The 13,686-nt window shown below is 44.0% G+C and overlaps 1 protein-coding gene across 9 annotated transcripts in view; it reads left to right on the top strand.

Moving 5' to 3' along the window:
* The window catches only part of PAPLN (papilin, proteoglycan like sulfated glycoprotein), an 88,605-nt gene that overhangs the window by 48,137 nt on the left and 26,782 nt on the right, over positions 1-13,686 (top strand). For 8 of the 9 annotated variants that reach the window (XR_014789590.1, XM_084847132.1, XM_084847159.1 and 5 more), the window contains 6 exons: positions 1,442-1,568; positions 3,300-3,365; positions 9,151-9,358; positions 10,868-11,044; positions 11,845-12,001; positions 13,272-13,358. Coding sequence is in view for 8 of the 9 variants with exons in the window: in XM_084847132.1 (XP_084703258.1) it covers positions 1,442-1,568; positions 3,300-3,365; positions 9,151-9,358; positions 10,868-11,044; positions 11,845-12,001; positions 13,272-13,358 (822 nt within the window). In the remaining variant the exon portion in view is untranslated. The remainder of the gene's footprint in view (positions 1-1,441; positions 1,569-3,299; positions 3,366-9,150; positions 9,359-10,867; positions 11,045-11,844; positions 12,002-13,271; positions 13,359-13,686) is intronic. The other variant, XM_084847168.1, reaches the window with a different exon arrangement.

The raw sequence follows: 13,686 nt of genomic DNA, 5'->3' as shown, positions 1-13,686 counted from the left end.
CACACCAATGTTGGGCATGAGAGTCTCTGTAGCACGACCCATTGTACTCTATTGTCGCATGGCTGTGCTTGTGGCTGCATAGGCTAGCAAGTGACATCAGGCATGACCTTAGGGCCACCTGAGTTGGGTCTTTGCCATTTCCACAAAGTTACATCCCTTGCTGGTTTCCACTTCTGGCATGTGATGGTCACCTAATGTGATTTCACAATGTTTGGTTCTTCATGAAGATTTTATTCCAGCTGATCTGCCTAAATAATTCAAGTGTTTCTTTTGGCTACTGTGTTCCATGGGCCTGAGCCAGCTGCCCATATTGCACAAGGTTGTTCCCTGCAGGATCATCTTCAGTTTGTCACTGAATCACAGACCCAGAAGAGATCCAGAGGTCATCGGATAGAACTCACTGGCCCATCTCCCTACAGATTAACCTATCCAGCCTATAGCACATCCACAAACAGGAATTAATAGTGTGGTGTAATGGCTAGAGGGTTGGACTAGGAACTGGGAGATTCGGGTTCTAGTCCCCACTCGGCAATGGAAGCTCACCGTGTGACTTTGGGCCAGTCACAGATTCTCAGCCCAACCTACCTCCCAGGGTTGTTGTGAGGATAAAATGAAGAGGAGGAGGATTATGTATTCTGCCTTCGGTTCCTTAAGGAGAAAAAGTCGGGATAGAAATGTAATTAAATAAAATTGATGGGGTGGGGTATCTATAAACAGCAACCAAGATGTACACAATTTTAGATGATGCAAGATCTCTTAACTGGCTGAGTTGTGTACTGTAACATCAGTGATACACTCTCATGCCTAAACAAAACAATGGACTTAATAAAATCTGTTGTATGACTGTGCATAGTCACTGGTTCTTCTTTAAAAGTTTGTTGGCAGTCTGGGCAGAAATCATATCCTAGTCAATTTTGTGATGAAAAGATGGCTATAGAAAGAAACTGCTGTTGGCCACATAAACTGCTGTTTATTACAATTCTGTAATAAAGATGCAGACATTTATGCATTCATTCATGACCTAAAGTCTGTCCATCTGCTCATCCTTCCCCAAAGGAGACCAACAGCATTGACTTCTCTATGGGATGCAGATATATTTGCTAAATAAATTGTATATGATATGGCATATTCAGAAGAGCAGGAATTAAAACAATTCTTTCCATCCATTCATGAGTTACTTGTTTTAAAGATTTTTTTTCTCAGTTAGAAACAGTACTAAGCCTCTTATCTTGTTTCTGAGTCACATCTCTTGTAGAGGACCATGTCTTTACAAAACACACAAAGGATTCTGGTCTTCCCTCTGATTGTATTCCCTGGGCAGGATGTAGATGATGGAATGCTCTATTGTTCTAGGAAAATGGTGTTCCCAATCTTATTGCATTTAATTGTTGCTACGGATGAGTGCCATTTACTAGCATGCCTTGCTGTTTTTCTCCTATAGGTTATCAGTCCCGTCTGGTCTTTTGTACCATTGACAATGAAGAATATCCAGATTATATGTGCAGAGACAAACCACAGCCAGAAAATAACCGAACGTGTGGCCTTCAGTCATGCCCCCAGACAAAACGGTGAGGCTTGATTTGGTTTCTCTACCTGATCTCTAAAGCATAGTAAGACCTAAGAACCTAGCAAACCTGAACTTACTTGGCAGTGTCTCTTTTCAGCCATTAATGCTCTCATAGGAAATGCACATCAGGAGAAGCTGTGGTTCCTAATGCACACAAATCATAGATAAAGTAAAAGGTAAAACAGAAAGTTATTCAAGAAACTGTTGGAGCTGGCATGCTCTTAGAGGATGTTCTTAGTATATCTGGGCATTCTGGGAAGGAAAGACAGGACAGGACCCTCAGTGAGAAGGACCACAGAACTGCTCCTTATTAAGTGGGGGTTGTACTGGAGAGCATCCAATGTGGTGAATATAAATGGTAAGTCGTAAGTGCCTGTGTAGATAACTAATTTTAATTTCCTCTATAAGGGAGCAATCCTATGACCACTAGACGCTGTCTAGAGGGCCATAGGATATGCTCATTTCTGGGAACCAACCTGGGAGCCCACGCTCCAAGGTCAGTTCCTGGAAAACTGACCTCCCCCCTCATCCGCACTTGGAAGAGGAGCATGGAGCGACTGAAAAGGGGCGTTCTGGGATGGGGAGAGCAGAGCTGCACGTACGACACATCCAATGTGTCGTACGGCAGCTTCTTCTCCTGGTTGGCCCCCCTGAGGCTAGACAGCCGAAAATGGCTGTCTAGTGAAAAATAGCAGGGCAGGAGAAATGTGGAGGGAGAGATCCACCCCCCCCCCCCATTCCTCTCCTGCCTTGCTTTGGATAGGCGGTCGCCGCCGAGTTCGGAGGCAGCCGCCTTTCTTGATAGGATTGCACCCTAAAAGTATTATAATTTGCACATAGTGCTTTTTACAGATACGGGACAGTTTCCTGTGCCCTGACACTGGAAACTTTCTGGGCATAAAATATGACATCTGTCACATCCAAATCTTTGCAGAGAGGACTGGACAATGGAGCCTTTCCTCTTAACTGTTAGAGCCCAGTTCTAACTTCCAGTGTGCCATTAAATGGGTCTTTGTGACTAGACCTAGCAATAAAATCTACATAATCACATGCTTAGTGCAATTCAGCTGCAAAGGCCAAAGCGAGGAAGCATCTTCCGTGTCTTCAGTTGCTCTTGCCACTGCTGCTGCTGCTAAATGCAACTGTGGGAGGGGGCAATTTGGAAAGGAGTCATGGTGTGTGGGCAGAGGGAGTTTAACCCTTCACCCCATACACTGTGGCCTCAATCTGAATGACACACACACACACACCAGAGTTCCTGTTAGTTGTGGAGAAAGAACTATACAAGCACAATAAGGTCCTTGTACGTCAGGGGTGGGGAATGAGTGGCCCTCCATATGTTGTTGGACTGCAACTCCCATCAGCCCCAGCCAACATAGCCAATGGGAGTTACAGTCGAACAACATCTGGAGGGCCACACATTCCCCACCCCTGCTACATGTTTTCTGCTCCACCGCTTGCAGCAGCTCCGGAGGGCAATTTTCCTTCAGGAAACAGATGGAGGGAGAGAAGGTCAGCTGGCCCTCCCCCACACACCATGGCCGCAGTCCAACTCAGACCACATAGCAGCTGGGGGGGGGGTAAAATGGGGCATCAGAGCTGCATTAATGCTTCCCCCAAATCACGTCTAGTTTGGTCGTAGAAGACAATTTCTGCAATCGTACTGTAGCAAGCAGCCCCAGATGTCTATATATTCATTATAGGCTTTAAAATCTCTGTTCTATATATAAAGGATATCTTACCTCTATCTGGCGGGAGCATGGAGCCGCAACAGAGCATGGAGCATGCAAACAAAGAGGTAACAAGGAGAAAGTGATTGTAGAGGTCGTATTCAGCTCTTTCCCTTCTACACCTACAACAGGGGTCTTCAAGCTTCCAGATCTTGGTCTTCCTTTTTATTTCAATTTGTCTGCTGATGGACCTATCCATATTGCAGAGGAATCTGGGGTGCACACTCAGTTCCTGTGGTCTACTGGCTAGACCTGCGGAGCCTCACCACTACCCACTCACCACTGTAAATTGAGGGTGTACCCCCAGAATGCATTCTGTGTGTCCTCGTTGCAGGAATAATTTGCTAAGGATGGACAAGCTGTCTTTGAAGGAAGCCATCTCCCATTCCTTGTGTGCTCATCAAGGAACCTTGAGAAGCTTCAGAGGAGCACATGGATTCCTAGGAGCACACTTTGAAAGCCACTGCCTTAGATTGTTTAGTGAATCTTGAAGGCTTTCCTCCTGGGTGATGGTGGTCTCTCTCAACTGCTACTTTGACTTTTCTTCCTAAATGGTGGTGGAAGGTCTTTTACTGTTTTATCTTTTGTGTTCATAGCTCTGAAATCTGTTTTCAATATGGAGTGGTATACAAACATTGTACATAAAATAAATAGATAAATAAAGGTGGAAGGTGCTGGGGAGGTGGAGCCTTGTTTAGGCAGCACTGCTTTTTACTGAGGACTTTGCCTTCTTATTTGGCCACTGCATGGAGCAGGGAGGGAAAAGAAGATATTTGGTTATTTCTGTTTCCATTCTGAAAGTATAAGCTAGTTGCCAGCTCACTGTGGCATAGTTACTACCATTTAGCAGTTTCATTTCATGAGCTCAGAAAACTACAAAATATACGTAGGTTGAAATTGATGGATATTATTAATCTCCTTCCTTTCTTTCTTTCTTTCTTTCTTTCTTTCTTTCTTTGAAGCCCACTGCTCTGAATGATGCTTTTCAGCGTTCAATGATATATCCTCAGGATTTATCAGAAGTTCTTCCACAATTAGGGATTACCAACACAAGCATACAAGTGGCTGGATACTAAAGTTGCTCCAAGGGCCATACATACTTCTCACAGTACATAATTGATTTATATCATTCCCTGCTGCAAGATGTGTTGATGGTCCCTAGCTTAGATGGCTTTTAAAAGGGGTTAGATAAATGAATGCTGAGTAGGTCAATCAATGGCTGTTAGCCATGAGGGTTGGATGGTGCCTTCAGATTCAGAGACAGCAACATGCCACTGAATACCAGCTAATGGAGCAACAGTGAAACAAAGGTGTTTCCTTCAAGCTCTGCTTGTGGGCTTCCTTGTGGCATCTGGTTGGCCACTGTGAGAAGCAGGATGCTGGATTAGATGGACCTTTGGTCTGATCCAGTGGAGCTCTTAAGTGCTGCAGAAGAGGGTATCAAGAGGAACTGTGGCTTTGCAACGGAGCACTTGTACAAATATTCCCATACTTTAGTTGTCCCTTATTAGTTCAGACCAGAGCAAAAGAATCTGTTCTGTGCAACCTCCTGCTGCATGGACACTACCGTCAAAACTGAGCTGGCAATTCACCTGATGGAGTATGGAGTGGATGGGTGTTGCTGTGGTGCTGTGTGATGTTGCAGTGGTCAGACTTGAAGTAAAACTGCCTGCAGACATTCTGTAAAATCCTTTTGATATGTCCTTCAATAGTGTGTCTGCAAGGTGGGAGAAAAAGTCACACTATGGTTCAAAAGCAGATTCTTAATGAACCAAGCAAAAAAAGACGATTGTCCAGTGATGTATATTTTAGGCTCTTTTTAAAGGAAATTTTAGGATGGCTTCAAATAAGTCTCGACATGTATGTGTTTGATTTATGCTGAAACCCTTGAGAAAGTTAAAAAGGAAATTTCTTATTTTCTCCATATTATCTAATTATTATAGATCAGTTAATATCTTTTTGAGGGGCTAACAACACATAATGGTAGCAGACTATGTGTTGGGATACAGGTAGACCACACAGCTGCAAAGTGTGATGGGGATGGGAGGAATTTAATGTGGGAGAGTGGTAAGCAGGAGAGGATTACTGCCCTGCACCCCAGCTGTGTTTATCTAGTCATCCTCACAAGCTGGACTTAAGGCTGGTTGGGGGAAGGTGGTTTCATAAGTGCAGGCGGTGCTGGCTCCATGTTTTGGGGACCCTTGGGCAAGACACCCCTGACATGGATTCCCCTTCCTTACCACCATTGCTTTTAGCTGCTCACTTGCCAGCTAAAACCAGGGAGACACTTATATCTCTGGTCTCTCATAAACAGATCAATACCATTTTGTCTCTTATAACAGCAACAGCACTTATTCAGCCTTCCAGAGCTTTCTTTCAACAGCATGGAGTGAACTCTAGGGATGTACGAAATGTACTTACCTTTCCGTGGATTATGTTTATGGGGGGGGGAGGCGTTCCGTCCCTCCCCCCGGAATTCTCGACGGGGGGGAGGCGCTCCGTTCCTCCCCCCTGGAATCCTCGATGGCTGGCTGTGCTCCGCGGCAGCGTTTGCGTCCCTGCAGTCAGCCGTGATAGGCTACGTAAATGTTTACGTAGCCTATCATGGCTGACTTTGGGGAAAGGAAAAAAAAAGCACGTATGCAAATGGCAGTGCCCATGGGCCCGGCCATTTACGTTCCTTATTTGGGCACGTGTAGTCTACGTAGACATTTACGTGGACTACGGCGAAAATAAGGGCAACGCAAATAGCGTTGAGCAGCCGGCCAGGCCCAGGCCAGAGCCGTCTGCAGCCGGATTTCCGGCCGCGGAGGGCTCTGGGTAAAAACACACACACACAAAACCCCCCGCGTACGCAAATGGCGGCGGCTACGGCCACCGCCATTTGCGTTCCTTATTTTTGGCTGTCTTAGTCTATGTAAATATTTACATAGACTATGACGGTGAAAATAAAGGTGAATGCAAATAGCGTAGCGGCCGCTATTTGTGTCCCTTTTTGATTCGCCGTTTTAGCCTACGTAAATATTTACGTAGGCTAAAACGGAGAATCAAAAAGGGACGCAAATAGCGCCCGCTACGCTATTTGCATTCCCCTTATTTTCGCCGTCTTAGTCTACGTAAATATTTACGTAGACTAAGACACCAAAAATAAGGAACACAAGTGGCAGCGGCCATAGCCGCCACCATTTGCGTACGCAGTTTTGTTTTGTTTTTTTACCCAGCCATGATAGGCTATGTAAATCTTTACGTAGCCTATCACGTCTTGAAAAAAAAACAACAACCACAAGTCTGCAAATGGCGGTGGCGGCAGCCGGTCGGAAGACCAGCCGCCAGAGCTGCCGCCGCCCGGAAGATCCGCCCCAAGTAAGTCCCGTCCCGGGGTGGATCCGTGGGGGGGCGGGGGGGGCAGGCCATTCCACCACAGATTTCGAGGGGATCCGTGGCGGAATTCTCTGCCATCCCTAGTGAACTCTATCGCCCCCTCTGCTAGCCTGAGTGAATGTATTCCTGACATGTTCTATATTAGAGTTCTGCAACCATTTTGGTTCAGTGGGCACATTTGGAATTTTGCTGTCACCAAATGACTGCCGTGGGGCCTTTCCATAAAATGGCTGCCAGGTTTTGCATTTTTCATAAAATGGTGGCCATGGTGGACATGGCTGGTCACAAAACACGCATTTCCCAGAAGGCAAATGAGGAGACTGAAAGAAAAGTAACTTGCTTAAGAACGTAACTACAAGGCAGAGGTGGGGTCTGATCTTGAAAACACAAAACCACTTTTTAAAACCCAAATAAAGATGGTGTAGGAATGCATCACTCTGCTTTGCCAGCATACTAGTTAAAATAATTTAAAACCCCCTTAAGAAGTAAAATAAAGATCAGGAGTGGCAGGGAGCTTGGTGGGTACCAAGAGAAGTGTCCATGGGCACATTGGGGCTCACGGGCACCATGTTGGGGACCTCAGTTCTATATATTACAAAGGTAGCAGCAGCTCCTGCTTTCTGTCCTCGCTGCTGTTGTTGCTCACTTGCTCGAAACATGGGTGAGCAAACAGGCAGCAACAGTGAGGAGGACCAGAAGTGCCATGGGGCTGTTGGTGGAGGAGACCCTTCTGGGAAATGTGGGTGCCCAACTATGCCAATCCCTGATGCTGGACCTGAGAGCAGATACTTCTGCTCCTGATCTGAGGGGCTTCTACTATGGAGGAAATTTTAAGTTTTCAGAGGTTATTCTTCTGTGAAACTGCCTGTCTTCCAGGGATGGAAAGAACTATATTTTAATAGGAGTGAGAAAAGGTTGTTCTAATTTCATCCTGTGCTATTGAGAGGATGGGGAGGGAAGTTTATTTCATTGCACTAACAATTGGCCATAGCAACATGACATCATATGTGGATACATTTGCCACAGGGTAGCATCAGGCAAAAATTCCCCCTGGGATCAAGGGCTGAGATAATATTTTAGCTATTTTGTAGTCCTTTTGCTTGTCTGACCATGACAAAGGAGTTGGCTAGATTGGTCTCCTGCCAACTGAGTTATTTTTAGCAAAGGACCTTCTTTGAGCGGCTGTCGTCCGATCTCAAGGGCACTCTCATACAGCATCCCATTGGGTCTTCTTCCATGCCAAGGTGGTTGAATCTATTTGTCCAGTTTCTGTTGGAGACTGCAGCTTGGATAGTCTGCTTAGCACAGTCAAAATTGCTGTTCAGAATCTTGATTGATTAAAAGTACAATCTTTCCTTTTGAATATAGACCTTACTACTGTTATTTGTATGTTTGGAGGATGAGGTTGGGTGGAGATTAGCTTGATTTTTTAATTTAATTTTTTTTTTAATGGAAGGTTAAAAGGGGGCCTTTAGTGTCAGTGCATGAAGAAAGAAATTTCAGGAGTGTCTGATCTAGTTAGAGCAAACTGTTTTAGAGTCATCATCACACGAGATGCTAGAAGATGAGTGATCAATCTCCCCCGCCCTCAAAGACCATGGGCTGAATCTGATCAGAGAAGCAATGGAGAAGGGAATGCTTAATCTTTTCTCCTTGGAACATTTTGAATTTTTTTAAAAAATGCCCCTCCAGCTGCTTTCCCACTCATTAGGAAAAAATACTGGGACCATATATATTTCTACCTGCAGCTGGGAAAGCAATTGGATACATGTTAAAGTGTGCTTAATATAATATAGACACGTCACAGAATAAAGGTTTTCATCATTCAGATTTTAGGGGTTACCTTGATATAGCTGTTACCACAGCATATCTATGACCTCTCAACAGCATGTGCACCATTGCTTTATCAAGGCCAATTAGTTCAAGCTCTTAAAAATAATGACATTCCACTTTTTCTCTGGGAAAGATTTTCTCAGTACCTTGAGTACCTCAGTACTCAGCTTCCACCACTGAGGCATATTCTAGTAATTCAGTCTAAAATTGCACTTTTTGTCTGTTTCATTCTATTCCTTCTAGTAATGTCATCTTGAGTTGGCAGTCACAGCATTTAAATTAGAGAATTTTCATTGTAACTTAAATTTATTTATTTACTTAAAATATTTATTGGCTGCCTTTCAGGGCAGAAGCCCTCCCAAGTCAGCTTACAGCAATAAAATACACTGTTTTGAATTCACTTCTTTTAATCACCTTTGATAAGACAATGCTAGGTCCTCCATTTCATAGCATCTACCAGATAGATAAGGTTTTTGGGCCAGATGACTGGTCCAGAAGTTCTGGTTAATAAATATCAAAAAGATAAAGCCAACAGTGCCCTAACTGTGAGATGGCAAGCCTCACATTAGTTCCTGGGGACTTTTTGCTGCTAGTGTTGGCTTCTTGGTTCCTTGAGAGATGTTGTTCTTGTACTTACAGCTGGAAAATTGGGGACTGGGGAGTTTGTTCAGCCACCTGTGGAGGAGGCACACAGACCCGGTCAGTGTATTGTGTCTCCTACAATGGTCACAATTCTCAGGATGCTGTGGATGATGCTGAGTGTGCATCTTTAGCAGAGAGGCCACGGAGCACACAGTCTTGCAACATGCGGCAGTGTGCAACATGGACCACAGGACCTTGGTCTGAGGTGAGTTTTTACTATAGATTCAGTGTACTTTTATAGATAAGATAGCCCCAGCTACCTCAGGGGCTTGAAGAGGAGAGAAAAACACAGCACAAGCTCACCTACTCCACCCATTTTATTTGTTTGTTTGTTACATTTATATCCTGTCTTTTCCTCTGAGGAGCCCAGCAGCATACATGATCCTCCTCGCCATTTTATCATCATGACAACCCTGTGAAATAGGTTGGGCTGAGAGTCAGTGACTGGCCCAAAGTCACCCAGTGAGCTTGATAGCCCAGCTGGAACTTGAACCCAGGTCTCCTCAATCCCAGTCCAGCACTCTAACCGATACATCACATGGGCTCTCACACCTGAGTTTTGCATTCTTGAGTCCCCGCTTGTATTGTTCTATATGACTGGAATAGTTTCCTTGTCTCTATTAATCAAGCTTCCTTAAGGGTATATCAACACTACAGATGTAATCTAATTTAATAGTCATTCCCTCTCACCAATGTCTGGAGTTGACGAAAAGCCCTTTTGACAGGGATCCCTTCATTTCTATATTCTGTACATCACTGCAATGGGTACCCCCTCCTTGCACTCCGGAGGGCTTTCCAGTGCTGAAATATGGCCTGCTACTGCCAGGTTCATTCACTGCCACCACTCCCTGATTTGCCACATTACTCTGGCTGAGCTGCGAGTGTTATTAATCTTTAAAAAAATCCAGCTGCATCGAAGGTAAGGCATCATGGGGGAGAACTGTGGGGAAGGAATCTCCAAGGAGGAGGAATACCATGGGTTTCACTAAATACCCAATTGGGTTTACTTCATTTATAGCCAAAGTGACAGGATTTATAGAAGGAAAATAGGTTAAATACACAGATGAAAATGAATAAACATACTGCAGTTCTGCCTACACTATCAAGAAGGTCATTTAAAGGACTGTACAATTATGTGACAGGTAAAGGCTTAGATCAGATCATGTAGTCTCTCTCAATCTCTCTCTCAATGTCTCAGAGACCCCTCAGAGATCAATATCACTCCCAAGTGACAAAGTCCCAACTACCAGTCAGACTGTACTCTTTTTCTCTCCCCTCCCCTCCCACACAGGCAGCTCCTCAGACCCCGCTGTCAGATGTGCCAGATCACTTTGTTACAGGCACATTGCACAACTTGAGTGCTATGAAAATTTTGGAAGTAGTAGGGAAGAATTTCAAAATTAGTACTGATTCATGTGTGGGTATGTATGGTATATATGTATTTACACACACACACATACCCACACACAATAAATAAGTATACAAATGTACTAATATCTTATAAATAGGTATCAGCCACAAGGCTCAATCGCTCTTCTCACCCAAAGGAAATTAAACTCTTTAGCACTGTCCCTAGGCCTTCTCACACACTGAAGTGTTCTTTCTGGTGCAGACCTTAAAACTGAAAAAATGGCTTCAACTCAACTGTGGAATGTGCAGAACAACTAAATGCGAGAGGTGCATTCCTTGCAAGTGACCAGGTCCTTTTTTACAGTGCTCAGCTAGCTGTGGGGAAGGTATTCAGACTCGGGCTGTAAGCTGCAGGACAGAGCTGGGCTCTCAGACTCTAGATGTTGCCTGCTTGACAGAACCAAAACCTCCACATACTCAGCCCTGCATTGGGGAGAATTGTATACAGGAGATTGGGTGGCACATTGGCGACTGGGGATTGGTGAGTATTGCACATACCTGCCTGGTGTTCTATTCCCCAGTTTATCGTCCACTTTGTCCATTGCTCCCTGTCCTCCCCCTACTTCCTCTTTCAGATTCTTAGCAAGACCTTTTTGCACCAACAGCCTCTGAGATGATGGAAACAACAATGAGAAAGAGGTCACCCTAAGCACAGCCAAGAGGGCAAGGCTGTGTCATAGGGGCAACATAGATTTTTGAATCAGTAGCCCTGTTGGACCATACGCACCTGTGAAAAATGGCGATTATGAAGTCTCCTCACCTTATAACTTTCTCTGGAAATTAAACTACAAAGAGGATATTTGGAACTATCACTAAGGACAATCAGCAACAGAATGTTTTGTTTGTCTGGGGCCTACTTATCAGACCTACTCATTGGCCTGGTTCACACATCACAAGAACTCAGCTTTTTTTCAACCCTGGGTTATTGGGAACAAGCAAGTGAGCTGGTGCACACTGCTTGATCACTCTATCTGGAAGTGGGAATGGCTAAACAATCCAGGGATGCTGCATTTAGTGTGACATGAAAACCAGAAACTCTGGCTTATTGTGGGAGAGACAAGCCAAAGTTGGAACCCAGGGTTAAACCAACTCCGAGTTCCAACCCAGGGTTTAAACAAATCATGGGTTGTTCCATGCAAACTGGGTCACTGTCTGGAAAGAGGAATAGGAAAAATCAGGAATTTTCAGATAATGAGCAAGTATCAAAAACTCACTTTTTTACTCTCTTAAAATAGTAGGGTTACACCTCCGTATTAACTTAGCTTGTACCTTCTATTCAAGTGCTCAAAGAGCTGTGACTCAGGCATCCGAACCCGCCAGGTCATCTGTGCTGATGGTGATTCCAAATTCTACAACCATGAGATGTGCCAGGCCATACAGCCCCAGATACCAACCATGCTTGGAAGCTGCAACACCCAGCCCTGTCATCTGCCACAGCGTAAGTGAAAACTGGTGGATGTCCAGATTCCTCTGTGATTCCTTATGTCCTTTAAATATTAAATTCGCAGTATCCATTTCAGGGAGAGCTGGGCTGTTAGGATGGATGGTCAAGGTATCTTTTGGTTGTAGTTGCAGCACTAGGATTTTCATCTTTTATGCCCCTAAACAGTTTTTATTGCAAATCATGCCTTTCTGAAATACCTGCCTTTTGCAGAAATATTTACTTGCTGACAAATCCTCCCCCACTTTGTGCCTTATGCCTGATTGAGAATTGATCTGTTAAAATTGGATGAAGAAGATATACATTGGATTGCATGACATCATTCGGGGGTGCAACGAGCCCCAGAAGCCTCCAAGCTTCTGCACTACAGCTGCCAGTAGTGAGTGGGCCCTACCTGCCCAGTGTTGGAGTCACTGAGATGTCATCTGAAGCGTAACAGGTGTCCACACAGACTGCCAAACATGGCCCCAAATTCATCTACCTTCTCCAGAATCTATAGCCTGGACTATGAATTCAGCACCATTACCGCTTTTATTTTCTGTAATTTTCATACTTATCCATAGGAACATAGGAACTTGCCTTATACTGGGTCAGACTTTTTTCCCATCCAGTCCAGTTATTCTCAACTCCAACCAGCAACAGCTCTCTAGGATCTTAAGAAGAGAAGGACCTTTTGCATTATCTGCTGCACGATACATATTTTTAATGAAAATGCCACAGTTTGAACTTGGGGCATTCTGTAGGCAGAGCAGTGCTCTACCACTGAACTATAGTCCCTCCTTTGGCCACAGGTTTTTCCCTAGAGATAACTGATTATAACTGCTGGATGCTGTCAAACAAGATTTTTTAAAAATTTGCTGCCAATATTGTCATACAGACTCAATAATCAATTTAGTGCTTCTCCAGTATAACAAACTTAGTTCCTCTTCTTCCTACTTCTCCATTTCTGTGATGATACCTTTTGCCTCATTAGTGGGAAATAATAAAAGTTCACACCTCATGCCCTGGATGCGAAATCCTGCAGATGTTACTTTTTGCAGCTGTGTTATAGTAGAGCCTTATTTTCACATGATTTTAAGTGCCATTTTCTTGAATTGATTTCCATGGGAGCAGGAATACTTTTGGCATAGAGAATAATTTAGAACAATTCTCTCTACCTTCCTTCCTCCATTCCCCTTGCTGAAGTCAATAACATATACAAGTTCACAGGTATTCCCAGTTATTGACCATGTTTGGTTCTAAACTAGGAATATTGATCTCATTGTAGAAGTTCCCAGTATGCAAGATGCCACAGGCTATGATATCAATCGCCAGTCTTTGCTGACCCGTTACAATCCTGAGCATGGCACCACAGGTTTGGAACCATTCCACATTACTTTCTTCCTCCAATATATATGTTGTTTTGTGTTTCTTTAGATAGCTTTAGGAAGTTTTCCACTAGTGGTTTATAATAAAATTAGAGTCAGAAAGCCTTTAGACCTTAGGCATAGGATTACCCAAATTCGATATTAGGGGAAATGATTATGATTTGGGAGCAAATGGTTCCGGGGCTTTGTATCTCCATTTGTAGTCAGAATGGCTATTTATTTGCATATGTTTCTGCATATGTTATGTTTAACTCTTTGATTGCTCTACCAAGAAGTAACTCTTATATTTACCTCTGCAAACCTATCCCTAAGTAA

This window comes from Heloderma suspectum, chromosome 1, assembly GCF_057233095.1.
Source record: "Heloderma suspectum isolate Gila_16-S chromosome 1, 16-S_ref, whole genome shotgun sequence".
Lineage (NCBI taxonomy): Eukaryota > Metazoa > Chordata > Lepidosauria > Squamata > Helodermatidae > Heloderma > Heloderma suspectum.
Note: the sequence above shows the minus strand (reverse complement) of the source record. Positions and strands in the feature narration are given on the sequence as shown.